Source organism: Poecile atricapillus, chromosome W (assembly GCF_030490865.1).
Source record: "Poecile atricapillus isolate bPoeAtr1 chromosome W, bPoeAtr1.hap1, whole genome shotgun sequence".
Taxonomy (NCBI): domain Eukaryota; kingdom Metazoa; phylum Chordata; class Aves; order Passeriformes; family Paridae; genus Poecile; species Poecile atricapillus.
This window is the reverse complement of record NC_081288.1, coordinates 12682816-12710052: the sequence shown is the minus strand read 5'-3', so window position 1 is coordinate 12710052 and position 27237 is coordinate 12682816. Positions and strand designations below refer to the sequence as shown.

At 40.7% G+C, this 27237-nt stretch overlaps 2 protein-coding genes across 4 annotated transcripts; one reads left to right on the top strand and one right to left on the bottom strand.

The window, feature by feature from the left end:
- Nucleotides 1–25: 25 nt before the first annotated feature.
- LOC131591381 (dnaJ homolog subfamily C member 2) lies at nucleotides 26–16308 on the top strand. 2 transcript variants are annotated; one of them, XM_058861996.1, is made up of 17 exons: nucleotides 26–219; nucleotides 782–972; nucleotides 1547–1622; nucleotides 3344–3442; nucleotides 5679–5820; nucleotides 6968–7048; nucleotides 7435–7500; nucleotides 9275–9366; nucleotides 9463–9584; nucleotides 10405–10554; nucleotides 10860–10948; nucleotides 11032–11101; nucleotides 12661–12845; nucleotides 14078–14178; nucleotides 15135–15242; nucleotides 15509–15663; nucleotides 16172–16308. In XM_058861996.1, the coding sequence occupies exons 1-17, from the start codon at nucleotides 72–74 to the stop codon at nucleotides 16244–16246; spliced, it is 1950 nt and encodes a 649-aa protein (XP_058717979.1). In that variant the 5' UTR covers nucleotides 26–71; the 3' UTR covers nucleotides 16247–16308. The 2 variants fall into 2 exon arrangements, with proteins under 2 accessions (XP_058717979.1, XP_058717980.1); XM_058861997.1 differs by having other exon boundaries at nucleotides 115–219; nucleotides 871–972.
- LOC131591382 (mitochondrial-processing peptidase subunit beta-like) lies at nucleotides 16291–24464 on the bottom strand. Of its 2 annotated transcripts, none has more exons than XM_058861998.1 (13): nucleotides 24261–24464; nucleotides 22720–22860; nucleotides 22359–22445; nucleotides 21765–21894; nucleotides 21209–21407; nucleotides 20484–20563; nucleotides 19803–19915; nucleotides 19032–19175; nucleotides 18379–18542; nucleotides 17081–17166; nucleotides 16918–17006; nucleotides 16631–16706; nucleotides 16291–16535 (listed from the first exon to the last, which is right to left on the bottom strand). In XM_058861998.1, the coding sequence occupies exons 1-13, from the start codon at nucleotides 24447–24449 to the stop codon at nucleotides 16471–16473; spliced, it is 1563 nt and encodes a 520-aa protein (XP_058717981.1). In that variant the 5' UTR covers nucleotides 24450–24464; the 3' UTR covers nucleotides 16291–16470. The 2 variants fall into 2 exon arrangements, with proteins under 2 accessions (XP_058717981.1, XP_058717983.1); XM_058862000.1 differs by having other exon boundaries at nucleotides 18379–18539.
- Nucleotides 24465–27237: the final 2773 nt, after the last annotated feature.

Sequence of the window (27237 nt, the reverse complement as noted above, 5' to 3'; positions counted from 1 at the left end):
CGGGGGCGGCGCGGGAGCGGCGGGGTCGCGGCGGACCCCGCGGGGCCCGGGGAGGTCCGGCCGGGCCGCTTATGGCGCCGCACGCCGCCGCCGCCCCGGAAGCGCTGTGGGCGCCCCACGCGCCGGTCCCGCGGCAGGCCCAGGCCGCGGCCATGGCGCTGCTGCGCGGCCCCGCGCGGGACGGGCAGCGCTCGGCCGTCACCAGGCCGCTCTCGGCCGGTAGGTACCGCGGGCCGGCGGGGCCTGCGCCGCGGAAAGGCCGCCCTCGAGCGCCCGCCCGGGTGCCGGAGCTGGGAAATTGGCCGGTCTCGAAGAACTTCCCTGTTTATTTGACTTTAATTGTCTCCGTCTCGCGTGCTGTGCTTTCGCCGGCATCGTTTCAGCCCGTGTGCGAGCAACAAGTCTGGGTTCGCTGCCGGAGGGAGTGGCCTGGGAAGGGGGAGCGGGAACGCGGGGAAGATCAATCCAAATTTAATATCGCTGCCGCGGTTGCCTCCTCCGCTGCCAATAGGACTGTATTTAATATCGTTTGACACGCGTGTTCCTTTAACTTGAAAGCACCTTTCCAGATGTGAGCGCACGGCGAAGCGTTCGGAGGTCCCGTCTGATGGGCACGTGTGCTGCTTTTTACACTCTGGTGTATACAGAGACAAAGACGATTTAGCGATCTGTAACCTTGTGTGATGCTGCACTTTTGTGGGTTTTGATGGGGGTTTAATTTAAAAAAAAAAAAAAAAGGAAACCACAGAAGGTGAAGTTGCTTTTATGTTTTTGCTTATAGCATCAGTACTCTGTCAAGTGGAACCTGTGGGAAGATGGTTTGAAGCATTTATTAAGAGGAGAAACATAAATGTTTCTGCCTCTTTCCAGGAGCTAGAAGATGAGAAGGAGCTTTCTGAAGAATCAGGAGATGAAGAACTGCAGCTTGAGGAATATCCTATGTTAAAAACTCTTGACCCAAAGGACTGGAAGGTATTCAGTCAATACCGGTTACTGTTAACTAGTTTTGCCCATCAAGGTTATTTGCCATGCCCAGGTGCTAAAGATCTCCTTCCTCTTCCCCTCGTACACCCATCTGAATCAGTTTGTGTCCCTTACCATAATATCTGGTGTGTGAAGGCAAACACATCAGGGTAAGATCTTAGTTTTGAGCTGCGGCTTTTTATTTTACTACCTGAAAGTATTAAGTGTATCTTCCCCCTGTCACCATCTCCTTTATTCTGGAGTTACCTTGGCATTCATTAATATTAACAACAGCAGTTCAGTTCTCCAATAAGTGAATTTTCTAGTGCTTCAACCCAATTTAGATTAAGCTACTTGGATTTCTGTGTCAGTGGCTTACTTTATCGATATTCAGTTATTCAGTAATTATTCAATAATTTATGACAGTTGTTCCTATAGTCTTTTCCCAATATTTATTGAGAGAGGGAAGAATTCTTTCTCTTGCCTTTAAGAGATGGGGAGGAGAACTGGATTTCTGCATGTGTTGTGGTGTTTAGTTTGTATTTATGAGTGTTTATTAGGGTTTGTGGTTGTTTTCTCTCAGAATCAGGACCATTATGCAGTTCTTGGACTGGGAAATATACGATACAGGGCTACTCAGAAACAAATAAAAGCAGCTCGTAAGTACCCTTCTCTCATAAGCATAACCTTTTTATCAGATGTACACAACTGGTTTCCAGTGAAAATACCTGCATGTTGTGAACAAGGTTTTTTACTCTCCCAGGCGTAAAAGTTTGATTTGTGTTGCCTACCAGCCTCTTAAATTTATGTCACTGCTCTGAAATCCAGAAGCCTGAATCTAGGGAATTAAAAACTTTCACATCTCAGCTTCCTGACCTGTGATTTTTCAACAGCCTTGAGAGTGTAACTATAGATGTCTATGTTTTTGAGTGTGCAGTCAGGCTTAGTGAAAGGCAGAAGAATAGGCTGTCCCTTGTGTTCCCAGAGGTTCCCTTGCAGCCCACCTGAGAGTGTTGAGCTGCCACGTTACTCCTGCTGAATGTTTACAAAAAGGCTGCTGTTAGCAGTCATGCTAGCGTGGCTGTGGCATGGGAATGGAGCATGTTGGGCTTCAGAACTTTATTTCTGGAAAGCAGTGTTCTTGACTTTGCAAGAGGGATGCAAATATTTACTGGAGGAAGATTTTAAAATACTCTGAAGATTGTTCAGTAGGCTTTCTGGTATTAGCTGATGGCTTTGTGAACAGGTCTTGTGAACAATTGCCTGTATAATTGTGCTGGTGTAGTAAAAATCACTGTCTCCAGATACTCCCAAATGAAAATGGATGAAAAATCAGTGAATTTCCAACTTACCCAGGAAATCATGTTGACTCAAGCAGGTGCTCCACACCACTGTGGAGCATTTGCTGCTTTGGAATAGAATAGCAATTGTTTTGGTGGTGGTGGTCAGCAATCTCACTGATCTTCTGAGCAAGAACCAGAGCCTCTCTCTGGAGAGCACTCTCTATTCTATCTACAGCATTCCATGGTGCTGTAGAGATGTGAGCCTTTGCCACCTGTGTATAGTGTGGTTTCCTGTTTCTAAGAAGGATTCTGATTTGTTTCTCAGGAGACAGGTTGCTGTAACTGCTTGCAGGGTATCTTCTCTGGTATTTTAGAGAGAACCAAGAAGGTACAGTGTGCGGTGTAAGGTAATATGGCAAGATCTTCTGGCAAAGAAGTCGGTCTAAAATCTGGTTTTACCTTTTAAACACCAAGACAGCCTTGGTAGCACCTTCAGTAGATGCTCTCTCTGTATGTGCCAGTTGTGCCTTAGGATTCAAAGCCTGAGTAGAGGGTGAATTTAACCCAAAGTCTCGTGTGTCTTCTCAGTGTTAGTCATGGGGAAGTGCACTACAGCATTTATAGACTGTAGTTTTCTGCTAAATTTCACTTTGGATCATGTTCAGAAGTTCAGTAAAAGAATAGAATACAATTTTTTTATTTTACCTGAGCTATTTTGTTTTTCATTAGAAGTAACAACTAAAATTACATTAATTATTTTTTCAGTTATGAAGCTAACTGTACACGTACAGATGCTGAAGCACTTTGCTAGGTGTAATAGTAGAATAAGTCTCAGAGACTTCTTCAGATGTTGAGGTGAAATAGAGAATATAGTTTCTAAGTTGTGGTTATGTCCCAGCAAAGACGAAGTAATGTTAACTCTAACTATAGTGTTAGGTCAAAGAAAATTCACTAACTTCTGTTTTTGCCAGATCTGACTGCTTGGTTTATATTTTTATTTAAGTTTCGAACTAGAGAAATTGGAATTACTATATTCCTTTATAGTTTGAAACTGTTTCTGATGAAGCATTTCTAACTGTAATGCATTTATGTGTTAGATAAATCCATGGTTTTGAAACATCATCCAGACAAGCGAAAAGCTGCAGGGGAACAGATAGGAGAAGGTGATAACGATTATTTTACTTGCATAACTAAAGGTAAGCAATTGATCTCGTTTGTTAGATATTCTCTCAATCTACTTGATCATCAGAAATGTATCTGTTGTGCTTCATTAGGATTTTAAGAAATTATCAATGACTAAACAGCTGGGGAAATTCTTTATCCATTTTAGAACACTGCATCAATAGATCACATTAGGTATAACTTCCCAGTGGGTAGAAGCAGAATGGGAGCTGACAGATGTTTGGCTGCCAAACTGTTACAAAATGTGACACTCATAGCAGTGCACACACAGATGAACCCCTGGAGGTGGTCCCATACCTTGGATAAACTAGTGAGCCATGGAGCAATTCCCTACAGGCACCAACAGCAGTCAGAAAATCTGAATTCTAATGTGCTTGCTCTGACAACAGAACATGTGTTGATTTGATCCAGGTCATCAGTTTCTTTAGCTGCTCATTTTTGCCCACAGATGAGCAAGTGTACTCAAGTAAATAACATTTCCCTCTTGCCTGGAGTATTGGACTTGGCAGTGCAGGATTAATGGCTGGACTCTGATTTTAGAGGTCTTTTCCAACTGTAAAGATTCTATGACCCGGAATACCACTGCTGGCCAATTCCAAAACCATAGGGCCTGTTCTAGGTGTATGACTTACTTCTCTAGAAAAGCTTGAGAGCTTGGCTTTTTCATTTATTTTAAACAAATTATTTCCACTCAGTAAGGTTGAAGCAGGAGGAAATCTTGGAGTTTGTGTTTCTGAACTTCCTTCTCTGAATGTCTTCTTACACATACTAGTTAGTGTGAGATATGTTAGATGATGTTTTCAGCCTCCTTTGGAGTTGTCAGGAGGAGGAAGGTTGCCAAAGGAAATAGTTTCTCTGTTGAAGTCCTGTCAGAAATCTATGTCAGATATCTATGTTGAGAACTACCTGCACGTGAATTCAGGAATATGTTCTGTGTTCTACATGCATGGAGCAAACTATGATAGAATCTTCCCTCCTAACTGCTTATAATCCAAGTTCAGAGGTAAACAGAAAGGAAAGCACAAAGTAGGAAAGAAAAGGAATAATGCTCCCAGGCAGCATTTTGGAGGAAGGAAATACTAAAATGCAATTGTAGGAAAGGGGGACCTGGAGTAGAAGCAAACAGTAATGAAACAAGGAGAAAAAACTTGGAAAACACTTGGGAGAACATAGATTGATTCAGAACTTGGTTTGACAAAGGAATGCATGGGAGATACAGAGCTGGGGAACTGAGTGTGAGTAGAACTGGGGATCTGTGAGTGGAAGGGACATCTCTTAAATGGAAGAGGAACCAATGGATGTGCACAGAATTTCCTGTATCAGGAAAATGGTATAAGGTTTACTGAGGCAGGATAATTGGGGTCATTTGGAGTATTGGTGGAGGGAAGTCCTTTCCCAGAGGGAAAGGGTAGACTGGCAGACAGCAGCTCACTGGTGGCCACTGTCATTCCTTCCTCTCTCCACTGACATGTGCGGTGAGATCAGTTTACAGAACAGCAGAGCACCAAGGTGTCCTCCAGGTTATCACCTGCTACATCCAGTGTTCATGCTACAGTGTCCTCTGGTAGGGGTGCGGGCACAGAAGTCCATGAATGATTGCTACACAAATTTGATTCCTTTGCTTTTTCATTCTTACTGAAAAATAGTGGTCATTGTAAAACTCCACACTTCATTGACAAAGTGAGTACTGAAGATACAGTTTGTGTGATTTCCAGAATATTAGTAATGTGATGCTCCTCAACTGCAGGGGTGTAAGAACAGGAAAACAGGGAGTGATTGCATGTTTTGGAGAGTTCGTGTGGAGTTTTATATTCTATCCAAAACTCAGTACAACTTCATCATGAACTGCAAAAACTCTAATGAATGGTTCCTGTTCTTGCCCATTCTAACAACACATTAACTCAGGGACTGCCTTTACTCTGTGCCTTAGGAGACCATTTTGTCAGTTTATCTGCAAGGATCTGGTGTAGGATAAAAGTCTGAAGATGTCATGCCCAAACTCCCAGTGTCTGAACAAAATTTACTGCTATAAAACTAAATATTATCTGTTTTTTTACATCTTAATGGTTAAATGTGTTTTTTTTCATAAATGTTTTCCTCCTACTTAGTTTAACAGGAATAGACAGCAATGCTTTCTGATGTCACTGAAATAATTAAACATCAAGCTTTACAGAACGTTACAGATAGATCAAACACAGATCTGAGAACATCTTTTTAAACATTTACAACCTTATGTCTGGTAACTTTCAGCTTATGAAATATTATCTGATCCTGTGAAACGACGAGCATTTAACAGCATAGATCCAACTTTCGATAACTCTGTACCTTCCAAAAGTGAAGCAAAAGAAAACTTCTTTGAAGTTTTCTCACCAGTTTTTGAAAGAAATGCCAGGTAAGCTATGTCTGACAGCCTCTGCTGTTGCTGGAGAATAAGCATTTGCAAACTCATTTTGATTGTGTTTGTAACAAGAGATGTATTAATTTCTTAGAAATGTAATACAACTAAAATAGTTGCAATTATTTTTTATTTAATTTAAAAATAATCTGAACTGTCACATTAATGGCATTGAGTTTTTTTCCAATTTTAAAAAAAGTTCTCAGCTTCCTATTACCTGCTGCTCTTTTTGTACAACTCATTGTTTCATCTTAAAATTACTTAGAGTACCAAATGTTAGTGGGCTGCTGACTAAAAATTCATTTTTTTAAAACTTACTTTCTTCTGAGAGTGAGACATTAACAGAAGACAGTAGTAATAGTCATGATTTAGCTGTTTAAAAGAGAAGATAATTTTAACTGTCAATATTGGTGGTTCTCTCTTACATTGTGTGATTTCTTCTGAATTTGATTCATGGTTGACAATTAACTTGGTATTAAGGTTGTTACAATAGAAACCTGTCAACTTTTCCCTGTATAGAAGTGTTTAATTGCATGAGGCACTTAACAACATTCTGAACAATTATTATTTAGTCTTACTGAATCTTTCAGTATCAAATATTCCATAGACTTCAGACCTGGGTCAGTGCTTGTCAGATGAGGTTTTTCCATTCACTGCAATAGAAATGGATACTGTGTCATGGAACAACAAATTCTAGAGTTCGTGGAAGATTTCCCTAGAAAATGCAGTGGAGGCAGAGTATGCATGATTCCCTTGCACTCCATTAGAATATGTGGAGACTTCCTGCACGCTACCACAGAGCTGTGTTATTCACAGAGCACTTTCTGCCCACTTTTTGTAAGCTCCACTACCAGAAGAATATGCATGGAGAACTGATTATCTATAAAGATAGCTTGTGCTCCATCTGTCTTGAGGCACAAGGCAGGAGGCACTCAGGCAGGAGAAGGTTGCTTTTTTGGGGAAACTCCCCCAAAAATGCCCAGTCTGGAGGATACTTAGGAGGAACTTTCCTGTTCTGTTCCTTTTTCCTGGAGCCCCCTCTGTATTGGTGGGAGGGAGCCTTGGACTTCGATTCTGTACTTAACAAATGCCCTTTTATGAAGATTGTATATATTATTTCTTGAATATATCCATGTATTTTCAGGTGGTCAAATAAGAAAAATGTACCTAAACTTGGGGACATGAACTCCTCATTTGAGGAGGTAGATGCATTCTATTCCTTTTGGTAAGTTAGCTGATGCCTCTGTTTCTATTCACAGTATTCAAGACATTCAATATAAAGGGCTTTGGTGTGTGGGTTGTTTGCTGTGGGCTGTCCCAACCTCATAGTGTCACAGTATTACCCCACAGGTGTTTGTGCCTTCCACAAACTGACCTGGCTTTCTCCTGGCTAATCCATGCACTTGTAAATTCATGGTTGCAGTGGGAATTTCTGACCACAATGGTTGAGAACTGAACTGACCCATAGATTGGAAGTCAGGTTTATCTCACCTAACCTGTGTTTCTAGTGGAGATGTCTTAGGTGTTTAAGCTCTCCTAGTAAAGGGAGGTGAGTTTAGTCCAAAAAAGTCAGTAATGGTTTTTTGGTTTTTTTCCTTAAATTTACTTTAGGTATAATTTTGATTCCTGGAGAGAGTTTTCCTATTTAGATGAAGAGGAAAAAGAAAAAGCAGAATGGTATGTAAGTAAAAATAATTTTGACAGGAAACTGAGAGATTGATACAGCAAGATTTTCTAACTGTCTCTTAGACTGTAAGTCATAGGAAGAAAGGTAGCTAAGCTAAGTCTGAATTCCACTCTCCCAGCTTAGGCATCAGTCATGGACTTGAACTGAACTTATCATGGGCTTGTTCATGTAATTGAAGTAGTTCCTGCTTGCCTCACAGAGGTATATCTGAGGTGCATTGAAATGTGTGTTCATTTAAGTTCAGACTTGCAATTCCTGCCAGTCCCAAGCACAGGCTGAGCCTGGAGCCAGGACAGAGTGGATGAGCATGCAGGTATCATTTCTCTTTAACTTGTACTGAGAAAGTGATACTTCCTAGAATTTGGAGAGATGAGTTCTTATGGCTTGATTTTAATAAAAATTATGTATTTGTTGATGTAGTGATAGTTTCAATTATTCAGCCCATGTTGCCATTGGAAAATACATTGTTTTTATCCTTCCTACAGTTGTAAACACAGAATGTTAATGTTGGAGCACCAAATCATTTAGTCTAACACACATTTCACAGGACACAACCTTTCACTTGGTAATCCTTGTGAGACCATAACTTGCATTGTATGAATCTCTTTCAAGTTTGGCTAGAAATCAGTTTTGTATTTAGATTCAGTGGCTGGCTTTCTTTGTGTTAGAAACTGCCATATTTAGGCTGTAGATAGGCATTTCTCTTCTCTTGTGCCTCTTCTGCTATTGAATTTCTTGAGCCTCACGAGACCCATTATTCTCTCCTGTGAAGATTCTGTGGAGACACTGTAATCAATTCCCTATCATTTGTACTTGTGGTAAATCATACAGATGAACCTCTAGGCTTCTCACTGGGAGGATCTTGAATTATTTGCATAGCTCTTTTTTTCTGCTCATTCCTGTCATTAGTGTCCTTTCTCAAAGATATTTAGACAAATGGTACCTAGTCTGCTGTACTTAGGAGAGAGAACTACATTACAGCTGCTGTTCAGATGGTCATGATTCTTGCTACCCCTTCTTGCCAAAGGTGATGTTGCTCATGTTTTAAAGCTTCAATCTACTCATATTAGTGTCCTTTTCAGTTATGTGGATTGTTTTCTTTGTTCTGAGGTATAGAGTGGTTTTGGTTGGAAGGAGCTTTAAATACCACATAGTTCCAACCTCCCTGCCCCCTCTATTGTTCTCTGTGTGGTTGTGTGGATGAGGCTATAGACCCCACACTAAAAATTTGCCTTTCTTGACAGCACTGGTAAATATTTCAGATTATTCAGTTGGCCTATCTATAACCTGAGCCGTATTTTACAGGAATGGATCTGGCTTGACTTTACCAAGAGTATCATGCTACTTCATAGTGTTGTTTCTGTGCAGATGGATTTACTTGACATGACTATATCCTTCAAAACAAGATAATTGTGACATTGCTTATACTGCTGTCCTTTAATTGAACCATATGCTAGCATCTCTGTTGTTTTGCTTAAGTTTAACATTAGGTAAGCAAGTGGATTGCATTTTGGAAAAAAAGTCCATGATCTCATTCCCTACAATGACAGATAAGCAGCTTGGTTTGTCAGGTTTATATAACTATGTAAACACTTAGCATTTTTTACACAAGCTTAGGGCCTGGAACTTCATTTTTTTGAAGTCTATTTTTGAAGTATTCAAAGAAGAACATATGTGTGGGGGAAACTATTTAAGAAGCTTGTTGATGAATTTCTAACAGTGGTACTGTAGAGCATTAGCACCGAACTATGCTTTCCCTTTTAGTCGAGATGAAAGGAGGTGGATTGAAAAGCAGAACAGAGCTGCCAGAGCATTGAGAAAAAAAGAAGAAATGAACAGAATTAGGACTCTTGTTGGTGAGCACATAAACTGCTGTTCTTTAAAGAAAGATTAGTTTACTGTGGAAATCTCCTGGTTTTCTTCTATACATGATGTTTCCTTTCTTCTGCCAGACAATGCATACAGCTGTGATCCCAGGATAAAGAAATTTAAAGAGGAAGAAAAGGCAAAGAAGGAAGCAGAGAAGAAAGCAAAGGTAGAAGCAAAACGAAAAGAACAGGAGGCAAAAGAAAAAGTAAGTGAAGTACTTTATTGGGTTGAAAAACTCTGCTTCATTCACACCTGATGAACTGCTTCAGGTCCTACATGTGTCAGAAGACTACTGATAGAATTACACTGGGGTTCAAAGATGTGTTGTCTTTTATGCCTGTGCAGCAGGCAGTGCAAGGCTGGCAGTCTTCTGAGAAGGAGATGGAAACAAGGAATGCAGATCTGAAACAAAACACCTTTGAAAACTGAGTTCTTTTGTTGCAAACACTTCCTCTAGTTTCAAGGCAAGCATTAAGTGCACTAAATGGATATGTCTGCTTGCCTTGTGCATGTGGTTTGTGAATGGTTGGTTGGTATGAAATGCTCTGAGGTAACAGAACATACTTGATAAATACTAACAATTTGGAAAAGATGGCTCTGAAATACAGGAATGAAAGTGAACTGTAATGTCCAGAAAAATGACTTAGAAGACATTAGAACACTGCAAAATGTCAGTAATGATGCAGGAGAAATATTGGACCATGAAGTTTATACTCCTGAGACAGGCGTAGGAAATTACATATGGGTTTGTATCTTTGTTGTAGAGGAAGTCAGGATTTATAAACTGAGGGTCCTCAGAGTGAGTAGTTGACTTAATGCCAAATGGTATGTATTTCATCATCTCCCTCAAAATTCTTGGAAAACCAAACATTCAAGTATTTATGTATTTTAAAACCCTCAAACATACACACAAAACTTCACCCAAACCAGAAACAACACATTTTGATATTGGATGACTGAATGACCCTGTAACAATGTGACTTCAAGGATTTCTTCACTTGGAATTTTTTTCCTTTTGATTGCAGCAAAGACAAGCAGAATTAGAAGCAGCACGGTTAGCAAAAGAAAAGGAGGAAGAAGAAGTTAGGCAGCAAGCATTAGTAGCAAAAAAGGAAAAAGAAATACAGAAGAAAGCAATCAAGAAAGAAAGGCAAAAACTGAGAACAACATGCAAGGTATTTAAATATTACAGTGAAATACAGACAAATGTCAGACAAATTGCTGTGTTTAAAATCAGACTGTGCTTAAATCAGACTGTATCAGGTGTTTGCTTGTTCTTAGGGCTGGAGATGGGTGTGGAATATGAGTTTACTGAAAAACACTAAAACACATACTTACATGGGTATGAGTTATGACTAAAGCTGACCAAATAGGTCCAAATGCAGCAGTGGAATGCAGAATACTGTGTGTTAAGCCTTTGTCTGAAGGAATAGGACAATAAAGTTCAAGAACTTTGTAGAACGTGTATTTCTGCTTCCAGAACTGGAATTACTTTTCTGATAATGAGGCAGATTGTGTTAAAATGATGGAGGAGGTGGAAAAGCTTTGTGATCGTCTTGAGCTAGCAAGGTAAGTCTTCCTGCTGCTTTCTGTTCATTTTGATACCCATTTTTCTACTAGCTCTCCATTGTAACTTAATAATTTATTTTTAGTCTGCAATGCTTGAATGAAGCACTTACATCCACAACAAGGGAAGGAGGAAAGGCGGCTGTAGTAAAACAGGTAATTATGCTGAGTGTCGAATCAAAATAACAGAATAATTTGTGAAATCAACTTGTCTAAATTGAAGTAAGATACAGCATAGCTATTGTGGAATCGTGCTTGTTAAAACATGAAGACTTGATTTTGAGAGTCCACAGGCAGAGGGATCTCTGTCTGCTCCATTTTACATTGTGCAGTTCATGGCTGGTCAAATTAACAGGGTCAACCAAGAAAAAAAAATAAACATTTTTATCTGTAAAGAATACAAAAACTACCTCTTGTACAGTATACAGAAACAGTAGGGGAATTTCATTTTGCCCAACAATGTGTAGCAGTTACCTTGAGGGAAGGAAGGCAGTCTTAACATATTCTGTTGCACAGGAAAGGTACTAGTCTAGTGTTTATGACTTGAGGATAGATCCACAAAAGGACTTAAGTGTGCTGCAGGCTGTAGGCACTAGAAGGGCTGGTAGGTTGGATTCCAAGGAATGGGAATGCAAGACACACGGACTCAAAAATTAACAAAACTCAGCAAGGACCTGGTTATGTTTGCTGTTGGGGAAAAGCCATTTGAACTAAAAGCTGAACCTACATCCTGCAGAAAGAGTAAGGTGCTTTCTCATCTACTGTGGATTCACAGCTGCAAACTTTTTTCCATGGTGGGGAATATGATCTGCCCCCAGCCCAGGGTCAAGTTTACTCATAGACAATTTAAGACTGAAGTGCCTCTTGTTCTACATGGAATTGAATTCAGTATTCCATTGTCCAGGAGGGTTTCCAAATGCAGGGCAGTCCCCTTCCTAGCTGTTAAAACTATTCCAGTAAAAATTATCAGGTAACTTTTCTTTTGCCAGGAAGGTTTTATGAAATAGGCATCTTGCTCTCACCTTTGGGCATCCTGCCAACACCCATAAGTGCACAGCTCTTCTAATACTGCCAAGATTGGACTGGGCCCGCTCAGAAGCAGATGATTAAAGATGTGTCACACCACAGTCTCGAGATGTGATTACAGGTCACAAAAATATGCAGTGGGTTAACTGAAGTCGTTTTTAGCTCACTAAAAAACTACATATAGACATCTACCCCACTTAGAATGAACTCCAGATTTTAGTTACCAAGTTAAAAGTTCTCCATTACTACAGTTGTACTGACATAATCAGGCTTACATACCAGATGGGCTGCAAGATTTGAGAATTGGTGTATTCAGAATGGGTGTTTAATTGCCCTTACTGGTCTTAATACTTTTGTGGATCTGTCCCTCTAAGTCAAGTGTTAGCCTAGACATTCACACAAGGTTGAAAACTTTTGCTTTAATTCTGGGGGTCTTAATTTAATTTCCTAGTGAACATGTGATGGACTTCTGCTATAATTCCTACTCTTTAAATCCTAAAAATATACACATGGAATAAGGGAAATAATACTGGAACAGATAAGCTCCTCTGTTTCCTTATGTATAATATAGAGAACAGAAACTAAACAAAATCCAAGGTTCAAAGCAAGTCCAGAGAGGTGGTTTTGTCACTGTAAAAGGTAACAATAATTCAGTAAGTAAATAAATAATGCTTATTTACAATCTTTAGATAGAAGAAATAAATGAACAAATAAGGCGAGAGAAAGAAGAGGCAGAAGCTCGTATGCGCCAAGCAACAAAGAGTTCAGAAAAGTCAACCACTGGCGGTGGAGGGGGAAGCAAAAATTGGCCAGAGGATGATTTACAGTTGTTAATTAAAGCTGTGAACCTCTTTCCAGCAGGGACTAACTCAAGGTACTTCTCAGGTTTGGTGCTAAAAGCCCTTACTAACAATTTTTAATTAAAAAACAAGCATAATAAAACATATTTTCAGATCACCCAAAGTATTTTGTCAGTATAAGGACTTCCTAAACATCTTTCTTTTCCTTGACTCACAAGCAGCCAGTGGTTTGTTTTTCCTTGGTACCATGCTCTTTGTGTCACTGGAGTTAGCTCTGGCCCTATATCTTGTTTCCTCTGAGATATGGGCCTCAGTCCACTACCAAGATGGTGCTGAGGTGCCTGTTTGCACAGGGCTTACTCCAGGGTAGGCTCCAGTCCTTAAAGGAGAGAACAAAACCACACCGGTGACTGGGGTGCAGCTGGGTAGGAGTGCAAGTGTGTAAGCTACTTCCAGGAGCTCCACAATACATGTGAGGCTGGTTTCTCCTCTACATGTAGAAGGAAAATATCCCAAGATAGGAGTTAAGTGCACCAGCTTTCTTTAGGGGAGAGCCAGAGAGAAAAGGGAAAGGCTGGGGTTTACAGAAAGCAGCACTGGCACTCAGCTTAGTGCTAAGCATCAAAATGAGCATGCTTTAAGTATTTTTTCCAGAAATGAAATGCCTTCTTCCATTTAGGATTACACAGCTTTCAAACCTCCATTACAAGATTTGGATGCTTACGGGGGAAAAAAAAAAAAAGCTGCCATACTCCATGGAGGTGATACCTCCAGTGCCTGTTTCTGCAGCTCAGCAGTTAGTCCTCAAGGCACACAATGCTCCTGTCTGATCAGGGGTACATTCTGCCTTCCATTTTGTAAGAATCCACTTGGAATAATCTTGGGGCTAGGGCTGTTCCAGCTCTCTCCTGTTTAATCCCCTTTACCTGATGTTTAGGCGTTCTTCTGGGGGGCAGTGGACATAGGGTTAGTAACTTCTCAGCCCCTCAATGGAGCCTGCAGTATTTAGTGCCAGAGGTGTTTGGGGAATTCAGGAAAGCAGTAGCTAAGCAGAATTTTGAGAATTGGCACTTAACTACATTCTACCCCATCCTTTTTCTTGGAACCAAGAAGTTCACCCAAGCTGGTTGAATTCTTCAGTTAGTGACTGAAAGCTTTCCAGAATAGCTACTCTGGAATTTTATACATATTTAAGTATTTTTGAACTTAACTCAAGAGTTGATAAAAAAGTGTACAGGAGCTTGACCATTGCTTGTATGAAGATATTACATAATATGCTGGTTTATCCCTTCTGTTCTTGCTTTAGATGGGAAGTTATTGCCAATTACATGAACTTGCACTCTACTACTGGAATAAAACGAACAGCAAAAGATGTCATCAATAAAGCAAAGAGTCTCCAAAAGCTTGGTATCTATATTATGTTATTTTTGTAATAACATGGTCTGCCTGCTTCTGTACATCTGACTTTTCTCTGAATGGTGCTGTGTTTCCTGATAAAATCCTCTTTAGAGCCCCAAAAGAAATGGAGGATTTAGAGGAGCATTTATGTGATTCAGTGTTTTCATCCTAACGGCTCTTTTGTAAGTCAGCAACTCTCAGGAACTCTCTTAGTGTAGCTTGATGCTCTGATGTCTGGGACACATGAAATGAGGGCTCAGAGATAGATAAATGGGCCTCTCAGAAAGCTCCCTACAAAGAAAGGCATCTAAAATAAATGGAACTGATGAAGCTCTACAGATACTTAAAAAAAATTAATGGAATCCAACACCAGAGTAAGACACCTAAATGAATGCGGCTCATTTCCTCTTCAAAAATGAATATAAAAATGAAAAATGAAGCCTAGAGAGCTCTGGAATAAGGTTGCAAAGACATTACACATTTCACTACAGAAGGAAAAAGAACCATGCTAAGTTTTCAATAGTTATGCAGTTATTCTGCATTATAAACCACATAGTGGCACAAGAAGCACCTGGATTTTCTGTGTTCCTGCCTCTCTGACATGGCCATACCCTGGGAAATGCATCGAGTTTTGTGCCACAGCCCTTAGGCGAGAGAATAATCCCTCTTGATTTTGGTGAAGTTGCAGATTCAGGTTTAAGATTATATGGAACAAGTATTTTTCTGAGTACTATAAAGCAGGATAAGGGTTGGAGAATCTTACACTGAGAAAAGTTTATTGGATCCTGAATGATTTTTTTTTTTAATCTACCACCCTCTTTACTGTTGTTTTAAAGTAAGTAGGAATTGTTTTTTAAGATTTTGTGATTATTGCAACTAATCTGCTACAGAGTGTTGTTGTTATTATTACGTCTGGCTTTAATATTCTTGCAATAATTATTCTCTTTAATGTCTGTTGCTCATAGACCCTCATCAAAAAGATGACATAAACAAGAAAGCATTTGACAAATTTAAAAAAGAACATGGTGTGGTGCCTCAGATGGACAGTGCTGCTCCCTCAGAACGATTTGAAGGTAAAGGTGAAAAGGGAAACTTTCCTGTGCACTTGTCTCCCCTGGGTCTCTTAGGAAGAAAGTAACCCAGAACTTACTCAAGGTTTGCTTACAAACTTATAGCAAGTAAGTGATCCAGGCTCTGGCACCAGATTTGAGGGTTTCTGGTACACACAATACACCCCAAAACTGCATGGATTTTAAACTAACTATAATAGGTTTGACAGTATTTTCTATACTCTTTAAAAAATACCTATTCTTTCTGTAATTTTTGCATTTAAAAATAGGATCACCTCTAGATTCATCCCCTTGGACTACAGAAGAACAAAAACTTTTAGAACAAGCATTGAAGACTTATCCAGTAAATACTCCTGAAAGATGGGAGAAAATAGCAGCAGCTGTTCCAGGCCGGTCAAAAAAAGACTGCATGAAGCGATATAAGGTAAGGTCCCTCACCTCCTCCTGGGACAGTCACTAGTCCAGGTCTTGAGAGAATCCTTTGCTTTTAGTGTTCCATTGCCTCCCAGAGACAGTGTCTGACACATGCAAGATGATGGAGCCTTACAGGAAACTTTTTGGTTTTGGTAACTCAACCCCAAAAAAGCAGTAAGGACTAAATGTTCCAAAGTGAAAATGGTGGCTCTGGAAGCTGGGAAGGAAAGTCTGTGTCAGGAAATTTGTCTTACAGTTTGACAGCAAGCTCTAGCAGACGGTAAAATCTTATCCCTAGCCTCCTGTAGGTAAAGTTCCTGGTACACGAGCATTGACCTTCCATCAGTCAATTGACTAGTTTCTAAGAGAAATTGCTCTACAGTATAAAACTATGTAGACTTCTCATTATGTTGAGAACTAGAGTGTTTCACAATGAATATATGTATTGTTCAAAACTACAGCGTTGTGCACAAGTTACATGTTTAGTTATGTTTCTTTTTTCCCCACCTTCTCTTCAGGAACTCGTGGAAATGGTCAAGGCAAAGAAAGCTGCTCAAGAACAAGTGATGAATGCTACTAAAGTCAAGAAATGACTCTTACTGACAATCCTTGTTTTATAATAAAAATGCAAATACTGTACATGTTTCAAATTTTTTCTTCATTATACAGACACACAGGAGTGGCTGGTTCTTGAGTTTTAATCTTCTCAAAAGCAACTCCAAAGTTTTAAAGAGGGGTGTAGTTGGCTTGTCAGGTGTTTTTTGTTGTTTTATCTGTTTCTTTAAAGCTAAAATATGCTGGAAGTTCTTGTTATTCACTACTCACGAAGCCAAGACATGCCACTGCAGATTTTGCTGTACTCTGGAAGTTGTTCAATTGGACCTGGAAGTTAGAGAAAGTTGGCCATGACACATGCTCAAATCACAGCAAGTGGTGTAGAGGGGTTATGGGAGGATAAGGAAATTTATACCACATACCCACGGCAGCAACTGCAGGATGCTTATCATAGATGTACTTTGTGCAGATTTCTCTAATAGTCTGGGCATCAATAGCCTTAAAGGGGTAAAAGACGCATCTTTGTTACAATCCCATCTTAAAACCATTTCTGATCTTAATTTTGTATAATCCAAGGGAGCAGGCAACAAAACACTTGAAAGTTTTCTCAGCTGGAAATGTTTTCTCAGCTGAGTAAGAAATACAACTTCTACTTTCTGTAGCAAGTAATTGATGGCCTTTTAAAAGCTGCAACATGAGTGCCACTTACTTCAATTCTTGCCTCAAGTTCTGGAATTGGGATTCGGCGCTTATAGCACAGCATTTGTCTTCCAATGTCTTCACAGATTGGTGTGGACCCTAAAATGGGGAAAAAATGCTTCAGTTATCAGCCTACAGCTCCACAAAGAATAAAAAGTTTTCATAAGTCTCACCATCAAGTTGTAGCAGCATATTTGTCTTTAGAAGATTTTTTGCTCGAGCTACTTCATTTTCTGTAACACTTGTGCAAAGTCTTATCCTGAAAAACAGTTTAAATCCAAAGTCATTAAATAATGGTAGGCGGTAGCATACAAGATTACCTGTGATAAGGTGGTGCATAGGCATTACTGCACCTATCAGGCATTACTTTTCTGTAGACAAAGCTGGTAAGACAGCTTGGAAAACAAGCCAGGGATATAAAGCAGCAGTATATACCCAAGAGCAAGCTTTTTCTCTTAAAAAGAGCTGTATTCTGTTTTATTAAATAAATATTTTGAGGCAAGTGCAGTCTCTATGTTATCTTGAGAATGGGTGTTGCTAAGAAAGTAGGGGCCAAGCAACTAGGTAAGAGGTAATTAGCCAGAAAACAATCCATTACTTCCTGGCTCCTCTCTTGCTGAGGTAATAATTTGCCACACTGCCTGCAGAACATTTTGTGAGGAGAGGAGGATGCATTAAATAGCTTAACACTAAATTCTTGTCCCAGGAATCATCTTGGTGCTAAGCTGCAGCAAACACAGTCAAAGTGATAACCTTTTCCTCCACAACATATGTAATTTATGTGATTAAAGAAACTCCTCATTTTCAAGACTTGTTTCAACTTCACCCAATCAAGTGCTTTCAACATATAGGTGTTTTTAATAACATCTGCAGTTCAAGCTTTACAGTTGCATCTATAGACATCCCTCAATCCTTCAAAAGATTTAAGCCTTAGATGAATGAATATTGGCTAGAATTGTAGGTTTCAAAATTCCATATGTAACAGCTCAACTTTTATTTCCCTATGCATTTACTAGAGCTGTCTAACACCAGAACGTGGTACATCATCTACATCATCTACAGCAACTGCAGACTGGGTAACTACTAACACTGTGGTAATTGCACATTCATTATTCACATCATTTACTCCTTCAGTGGTGGCACTTGAGGCTTGCAGGCTGTACACTGACTGAGTAGTATTCCAAAAGGTCTGACACTTTTATGACTCCTGTCATTTGCCACTCAAAAAAACACAACATCTCTGCTGCATTTTCTTGTACAAGGAACAAAACCTACATCTTAAGGTATTCACTCCAAGTAAGAGTGCCAAAGCCTGGGTGCTGGGACTTGGCTTTGGGTGCCAAAGTATAGAATTTGAGGCATTAGTTGTTCCCAGGCAAGCCCAAACTGAGAAAAATATTCTCTTTAAAAACTTTCTTTTTAAATTGTATTCCTCCACGAAAAACAATCTTTCAGAGAAACGGTTGCTTACCATTCTTTCTGAACAAAATGCACCATGTCCTGAATAGTGGATGGCTCACAGACCATATAGAGTCCCCACAGCCCTGTGTCAGTGTAGCAGGTGTTGAAGGACTGGAAACTGTGACACAGGTTACTATGGCAGGCAATCTGAGCTAGTTTACTGGACAAATTCTGCTGAGGTAAAAGAAGAAGAAGATATTACTTTATATAAAGTTTTTTGAAAATTTACTAGTCATCTCCATGATTTCCCATTTTCATTTCAATTATGACAGGGCATGCAGTAGTAGCTACAAGGTTAATTACCAGCTCTTCATTTCAACCCTTTCTTTCCTTGCATGTAATACCACATTGCAAAATAACACCCTAGATTTTAGCCAAAATCATAAAGACACTTAGGTTCAAGAAAGGGACAATTAATTACTGATACCCACAGGTTCTCATGATATACAGGTATAAAACATCTTACTTTTCATGAGGGCTTGGAAACTTCAAGTCACCTCTATTTTAGTGGTTTAGAACCACTTCCTAATATTTTCCTAGATCCTGGGTAACAAACTCTCTCAGGCTCACAACTGGATCCCCTTTCCTGTCCTGGCAGTACCCGAGTCAGGGTGATCCCACCAACCTCATTAAGAGCAGGATGGTGCTTGCAGGTTCACTCACCACTCCTCCTCCAAAGGACCGGTCCCAGTTACCTATCAGAGTATTGGCTACCATAAGTGGGATTGTATCCGGGTCTGACCAGCCGGCTGCTTCGACGGCAATGGCCAGGTGTGCCAGGGGCATCTTGTCATCCCTTATCCGAATCTGGAACACAGGGGAACAGCTCTAGTGCAACCTGTACACACTCAAGCATAGGGCAAGTTAAATAATAGAAAATGGACTTTTTCATTACAGCTGGATTATAAAACATGCACTAAAATTAAAGCATATGAAGATTAATTTTACACCAGCCTTAACTGGTATCCCCTGGAGCAAGTTCAGATGACTTTGCCAATATACAAAGAGAAGCATTACAATGCTTAAATTAAAGCATTTTATGACTACCAGGAGCAAGGAAAATTGATGACTTTGTAAAATCTGAAAAGAGATGGGAATAGAACGTGGATGCTTCAGTTCTCTACCAAATCCTTCAAGTGAGTGATTCTTAACAAGCAGCAATGCTCCAATACTGTAATCAAGTGGATAAAAGGAAAGTAGGAGCAGGGATAAGGAAGGTATTCCTCCAGGAAGTGATGAAGCATAAAAAGTGGTGGTAGTGAGGCTTGTCCAAGAAAGACTGGGAAGCACTGCTTTGGAAAGCAGCTACTCCACTGCCATCACTGGGGGCAAGAAACCTTTTCATGTGCTGAGTCTGTGGCACCCCCTCTCCTCACCAGAGAGCACATGTCAGGGGATGTAAGGGCCAGATCAAAAAGCCACCAAGCAGCTTACCTCACTACCTGTGAAGCTACAAGGTGGCAGGGGTGGCAGTCCTCCTTCTGGAGCAGATGGCAAGTTACCAAAATGGCACTTCGCCAGGTCAAGTAGTTCATCATGAGAAACCCCTGAACAAAGGTATTTCATATGCTTTGTCATGTTACTCTGTAAACAGTTAATGTAAATTGCTTCACAGTTTAAAGACTCAACCAAGCAGTAATTTTTTGTGCCCCTGTTTTAATACCCCACTTTTGGACTCTTCATACATTCCCTTTATACAGAACAAGATCATCATGATTCCCTCTTCTTGGTTCTCTTTAACAGCTTTCCATTAAAACTACATCAAATCAAACTCTCTGCTCTCTTTCAAGCCTCAGTGTTACTTCTTTCTCTCTGCATTCCTTGGTATTCCCCTCTTCACACCTTCTAGGACCCTATTTTCCTGCCCACGTGGAAGAATGACTTTGGCCTCCAATTCACTTCTTGCTCTTGATTTAAGGTTTCTGGAATATTACTGAGAGGAAAAGGGAACAAAAGCTCAAAGGGTATAAAGACACAAAACACACAGGGCTACACAGGCCTAACAATGAACAGGACCTACTGAATAATGGCTAGTTCATTATGTTGTTCCCACATATTCAGGCCATGGTTTCAAGCACATTTTCACATGATCAAGGGTGAATATCCCATACTGACCTCCAGCAGCAGCCAAGACCATTCTGGGTCCTTTGTAATGTGTTGTTATATACTCCACCAAGTCATTACGATTTATGGATCTAAAAACAGGAAAGGAGACAGCACTACTATGTCAGTAGAGTTTACTTACTTAAAATAAAAAGAGATAAATGTATATAACAATACATTAACAAAATAATTAAAAGTGCTGCCAATGTTCAGAGCAGAGGCAGAAAGCTAAAATAAGGGTGACTTTCTAAAAAGCAAATAAGAACTAGATAAAAAGCTCTTCTAGCTTCCTGAGACAGAGTGGGAATTCCAACTCAGTCATGTGGAGACAAGATGCACTAACGATCTCCTTTCCTTAGAAAGCAGCACATTTAGCAGTCCCCTGATCTCTACTGGTCCAAACAAATGCTGAAAGAGTATTTGTGTGTGCTTTCAATAATGCCTAACATGTGAACTATAGGAAAAAGAAGTATTTCCAATTTTGTGACACATACACTTTTAAGAAACAGGAGAATATGGCAAAAAAACCCAAAGTCATGCACAGAACATCAGAAGCTCACATACCCTTTGATGCTTGCCTACAGGGAAACTAAGGCAATACAGGGGTTCTGCTTAAATTATATTCAGTGCAATTTCAGGGTAAAAATGAAATCTGACACTGTTCTCTACATTTTTAGATAAGTCTCTTTCAATATATAAAAGTTACCACACAATTAAAGACATAGTTTTGGACATACTTGATATTTTCAGTGGGTCCTAAAATTGTCCGTCCTAGGGCTGTATTCTGGTAGGCTGTGGCATGAAGGTAATCAAAGACAACTTCCTGCAAATTGGTTTCAACCTCTTGCATCTCTCGAAGTATAACTCCTCGCTCACGCTCAATCTCTGCCTCTCCCAGGGTACTGTTCTGAATTATGTCAGCAAGAATTTCCACAGCTAATTGCAAATAGAGATGGAAACAAAAAAAGTATTTTCAGACTACTAGAAAAATCTAGCTCCAAAAGTGAAACCCACCCCAAAGAGCAAGTGCTAATAAGAATAGCAAGGGGACAGGAAGAGAGAAGTCCAAAAGGTATCTTGGGACTCTGAAGTGAAAAATATGTCAAATATCAGCTTCCCTCCTGGCTCCTTTCCAAACCTGTATTCTCAAGTTCTTGTGAAGTTCAAGAACGGACTTTTCACATGGCAAGGAAGGGACTGTAACACTGCAAAAACATCATTCTGTGTCATCTCACTGGAAGCTGGATAAGCATGTTGATCTTTACAGCTTTTCTGATGAATGAGAGTAATTACCTCTTGGTAAATCTTTTGAAAAAGCCTTTGCATAATACACAGTTTGTTCCCTGGATGTATATGCATTGAGATGAGCCCCCATGTTCTCAATCTCTAGTTCAAGGTCTAACTGAGATCTCTTTTTCGTTCCCTAAAACAGAACAATAAGAAAATCACATTAGACCCTTCAATTTTTCTACTCATAGTTACTACTTCTTGTCTGGAAAAGGCATGATCAAGAAAAAGAAAATGTGTTCTGGAAATAAAACTGGCATGCTAACCTCTCCAAGCTTGAAAGTCAGATATAAATCTGTGCTCCCAAATGAAAATAAAAAGTTGGCTACAGGGTGACTGTGTCTTCTAAGACTATTATAGGAAGGTAAAAGTGAGTCAGAAATTAGATCCGTGTAACCCATAGCAGTGTAACAGTTACACAGAACTAGGCTTTTAGCTTCATTTTCTAATGGAAACCAAAGTCTTACTTGTCCATATTATTTTTCTCATTTCAATTTGGAAAACTTATTTACACAATTCTGACAAAGTTTTCATCCTTGATCTTCAAAGATAAATTACTTAAAATCCATTGTAAACATCTATGTCAATATTCACACTCACCTTGAAAGCCATATGCTCAAGAAAGTGAGCAGTTCCATTGTTCTTCTCATTTTCATACCTGCTTCCAGCATCAATCCAAAGTCCAACCTCAGTGAAGAACAAAACAAAAAAGTTGTTTTACCAGCTAACAGCTTTGCTATGATTTTTTCCTTAAACAGAGCAAGCTTTCATGAAAAAGAAAATTTTGATCTTCACAAAAATTTTAATTACACATCTACAAAAGCTTTAAGACTTCTATGTCCTGGCTTAAGTTCTAGGAACAGTTATTAATAAATACTGAAATGCAAATGCAATTTAGTTCCACAAGGAAATGAACACACAGCAATAGATACAAAAACCCTTCCTTTTGTAAGTTACTTACTGTGCATGTTGAGAGTCCAGAGTCTTCAGAAGCTACTTGCAAGCCATTTTCCAAAGGACTCACCCTAGTTTCAGGGACATTTAAGATTACTTCTGCTGCTGCTTTGGAAACTGTGAGCCTCCCTGTTCCAACATGTACATACTGGAAAGGAAAATCATCAGTCACACTCAGATTGTTTAGTTATATCCAAGGATGCTTTTCTGAAAAATGTATTGCTGAGCTTCAGCATTAAGTCTGTGGATTTTTCTTATAGCATGCATTTATAAGAAAAAGAATTCAGGACTGCTATTCACCAGTACTTCACATACAGGAAGCAGTAACCTGAATTTGAAACAAACCCTGAAGATAACTACAAGTGAGGAGATGCATCTGCTGCCCTCCAGTCTGACATAGCAGCTATTAATTTCATCAGCCAGCAGGAGCTGTTACTCTCATCAGCCAGCCATGCTTGTTTCCCACTTCTGCCAGCAAGAGCCTGCAGTCTTTAGCATCTGGAACTCTCCTGGGATACCTGCTTTCTAAAATGAAGGGAGATAAAGCCCAAGGGCCTTCGCCAGGACTGCAAATCCATCACCCACTGATCAGAGCAGCACAATCATGTAGCAGTTAAAGCACATTAAATGAGAGCGGGGTAGAAAAGAAGGGAAGTTTACTGCAGTTTTTCAATAACAAGAAATGCAAATATGTATCCCAAATTAAAGCAAGCAACTATCTCAAAAACTGTGATTTCAAACGTTTCAAATAAGTAAAGACTTCTCACCCCATATAACTGCCTAAACATGAAAGTACAAAATCCAGCTCTCACATACTCTCCTCCTAGAATAAGTTAGAGCTCTTAAAATTCACTTAGTTCAGAGTCACAGCACAATTCAAGTTTGAAGGGACCTCTGGAGGTCTCCAGTCCAACTTCCTGCTCCAAGCAGGATCAGCTTGGTCAGACAACTTTGCTCAGGACTTTTTGCACCTGAGTAATGACACTCCCCCAAGATGGTGAGAAAATGCAAAGCTCTGTGAGCAGCCTGCTCCGCTGCTTGACTGCCACACATCCAGTTTTACTCTCGTTTCAACTTACGCCAATTGTCTGTCATCCTGCCACCGTGCCCCACTGTGACAGTCCTGGTTTTATCTTCCCGACAACTTTCTAGGTGCCGGCAGAGATACCTCTCACAGGTCCAGCTGAAGCCACGGTTTCTCCAGCCTGAACAAAGTTCGGGCCCTCAGCCTTTCCTCACAGGACACATGTTCCAGCCCAGTTCATCCCTGCTGAACATCTCCAGTTTACTGACATTCTCCTCACACTGAAGAGCCCCAGACCAGCTGCCACACACAAACCTCCTGACCAGCGCCAACTGATCACCTACTACACCTTCCGCCGTGCACCGCGCCATCGCCGCGACTACAACTCCCAGCATGCACCGCGCCCCACGGCCTCCAACTCCAGCCCGAGCACCAGCGCTCGGAGCCACCGCGGCGCCCACGCTCCCCGCACCTCCCTCCGCTCCGCTCTCCGCTCCACTCCGCTCCCCGCCCTGCCGTCTCACCCGCTGTGCCGCGCCGGGCGCTCGCACCAGGCGGGCGGACCAGGGCAAGAGAAGCCGCCGGGCCGCTAAGCGTGCTGCTGACGCCGCCATCTTGACGCCGTCGTGGGCGAGGCGGGGCGGGGACGCGCAGGCGCGGGGCAGTTCCATCCGCCCCCGCGGGGGGGCGCAGTGGGGCAGCGCAAACTCCATTGGCAGTGCCAGGGGAGGTGGGAATCGGGGAATGTCCCGGCTTGGAAGGGACGGACGGGGTCCATCGAGTTCAGCTGCGGGCCCTGCACACGACAAGCCCAGCGACCCCACCGTGTATCTGAGAGCGTTGTCCAAGCGCTCCTGGAGCTCTGGCAGGCTTGGGCCTTGGTTTTAATGGTCCCGCTCTCCTCAGTGTCCCAGAGCAGCGCCGTTCAGGAAAGCCATTTCCCTGCCGAGATCCCCTTATGGCCAGGTTCAACAAACACAAAGCGCTGCCTTCCGTGAGCTGCTGTGGGTACATCCCTGCGTGCTGCGGCTCCTTCAGCTGCTCCGGGCCCTTTCGGCAGGGCTGGCTGAGGGCGCTGCGCTTCTTGCGGGACAGACCCGCTCTGGCTGGGGAAATCCCGAGGCTGGAATAACCTGGCGGCCTCTGCTGGGAAGTGTATGCAACGGGGCTGAAACACTTATTATGGATAGGAGGGCTTCGTGCACAGCAGCAAATTCAGCGCTCCGCCGAGCCTGTGCCAGCGCTGGTGAACTACCTCAGCTCCAGACAGGACTCCAAACACATAGAAACGTGTTAGAAATGCCAAGAACCCAGATGCTTCCTAATTTGAAAATGATGCCTTGACCACATATGGAACTGTAGATCTCTTATTGAAATTGTTAGTTACTTTGCTGCCTGTACTATTTTAGTGCCCACATAGCCTACATAAGGATTTTGTAGTGGCAAAGCATGCCCATCCTTTCACCAGAGAATTTACAGTGCAGTCAAATTAGTTTCCATGGAATAGAAAACCCAACCTAACATGAATGTAGCTACTTCTTTCTTTTTAGTTTCGTTTCTCCCATCTAGTTTATGCATATTCAAAAGATCCACCCAGTTCCAGCATTTTTTCTAAATTTCTGATAGAGCTCTGTCAAGTTGTAAAAGAAAAAAAAAAAAAAAGCAGAGCACCGAACTGTGCAACTGAAAATTAAAATTAAGCTTCTCTTCCATTTTACAACTAGATCTAACTGATCTCATTATGCTGGGATTTATCTCAAAGATGTTTTACCAGATTTCACTAACCCATTAGCCATCCTAGAAATTTGAATCCTTGCTAGACATAGAATTACAGCTTAAGATAAACTGATTATCCCCATAACATGTTTCCTACTTAACAAAATAGGAGTGTCTCATATGTAAATGTAATCTAAAATTTAGCATCCAGCAAACGTCATTCGAGAGGTGCAACTCTAAATTAAGAAATCTTATTAACCAGCTAAAAATGCAATAAAATAAAACAAATACTGGTGCTCTAACAGTAGAAGCTGAATATGTAAATATTCACCAATAAACTTTTACAAAATGCTACTTTTTAAGTGGCTTTAACTTTTTTTTTTTTTTTAATTACAATGAGATTATTTAGAAATGAGCTATTGCAACAAGGAATGCTCACAATATCCCTCTGGTTTAGGTAAACAGCATTACCTGCAGCTTCCAGAGGGAGAAAATTAGACCTTCCTTAATACTTCTAATGTGTCAAATCTCAAGCAACAATGGAATAGAAAGGCCAAGACTAAAAGAAGAAAGTTCTATATAAATTATGTCCGTGTCATCAGCATGATAGATAAATAGCTGCCTTCTAATTTCAAGATACCACAGAGCCTTTGAGTGGATTATGTAGGTGAGAGTCTCAAGATGAAAATCTGGTTCCTTGAAATCTAGATTCCAGATTTCACCCTAAGCATGGGAGCTTTGTATTTCACACTAAGTAGCTATTTTAGATCAGCATCCCTAATAAAGAGGTGCCTGGAAAAGGACCAAATGACACTTTCAGTTTTTAAGCTTAAAACTTGTCAAGAACTCCATTGAAACCAGTAGTAATGCACAATCTGAATTATACAATTCCAACTGGGAAATCTTCTGAGGAAATAAGGTTTCCACATTCATTACTGTACAATATCAACCAAATGACAGAGGCATCTCGAAGAAAAGGCTATTCCAGGAACCACCAGCTGAGGAAGTGCTGTGCTATCAGCTCACACATGGGAGAGACTCTACACTACCCCAGAGGAAAAAAGATTCAGCTGGTGCTGGTGCCAGCACTCATAGATCTAGCTTGTTGCTTCTAGAGTAACATTTCTACTTTATAAAACAATTCAACATGGTAGCAGTGATATAAATGAGAAATCTGTTCATGCATATCTGGTGTTAACCACATGTCAGCACAGGGGCTGAACACAACACTGTGAAATCCACACTTCTATAACTCTGAACTAGGATGGCAATCTTGATAGGAGCAAAGAAAGCATGATCTTGAAAGGTTTTTCTTTCAATTGTATATATAAAGTATTTCTTCTGAAATAAAGAAAATGTTCATATCAAGACACACTATCATGATCAGCTTATTACAGAAGTACTTGGGAAGAACTGTCCTGTTACAGGGTGATCTAGCCCCAGAGCAAGAGGGAAAATTAGCTAAGCCTTAGAACAGCACTGCTCAGGAAAAAGACCTTCAGAATTGCTGAAACCATCACACAGTAAACATTAACAATTGAAATTACCTTCAGCTAAACTACCGCTTAATGTTGTGCTAGCTTTTTGTAGAGTCATCATGTTCACTGTTTATTTACAATCTACTATCTTTTTAAAGCAATGATACGGTATTGCCTTTAATGAATATGCTGAAATCCAGCTGCCAGGAATTGGCTTGATCTCAGCCAAGCAAGCAGAATTCAAACAAGCCTAAAAACATGGGCTCAAGAAACAATACATTATTTTGTAGAGGAGTCAGTTGGAGAG

Excerpts from the sequence above, each read along its gene's own strand:
- LOC131591382 (XM_058861998.1), bottom strand. The coding sequence starts at position 24,449 with ATGGAGTTTGCGCTGCCCCACTGCGCCCCCCCGCGGGGGCGGATGGAA. Across the intron at positions 21,895-22,358 it reads TTGAGCATATGGCTTTCAAG|GGAACGAAAAAGAGATCTCA; the intron begins GTGAGTGTGAAT and ends GTTCTGTTTTAG. Across the intron at positions 16,536-16,630 it reads TCCTGCAGTTGCTGCCGTGG|GTCCAATTGAACAACTTCCA; the intron begins GTATGTGGTATA and ends TCTAACTTCCAG.
- LOC131591381 (XM_058861996.1), top strand. The coding sequence starts at position 72 with ATGGCGCCGCACGCCGCCGCCGCCCCGGAAGCGCTGTGGGCGCCCCAC. Across the intron at positions 5,821-6,967 it reads GTTTTTGAAAGAAATGCCAG|GTGGTCAAATAAGAAAAATG; the intron begins GTAAGCTATGTC and ends ATGTATTTTCAG. Across the intron at positions 14,179-15,134 it reads AAAGAGTCTCCAAAAGCTTG|ACCCTCATCAAAAAGATGAC; the intron begins GTATCTATATTA and ends TGTTGCTCATAG.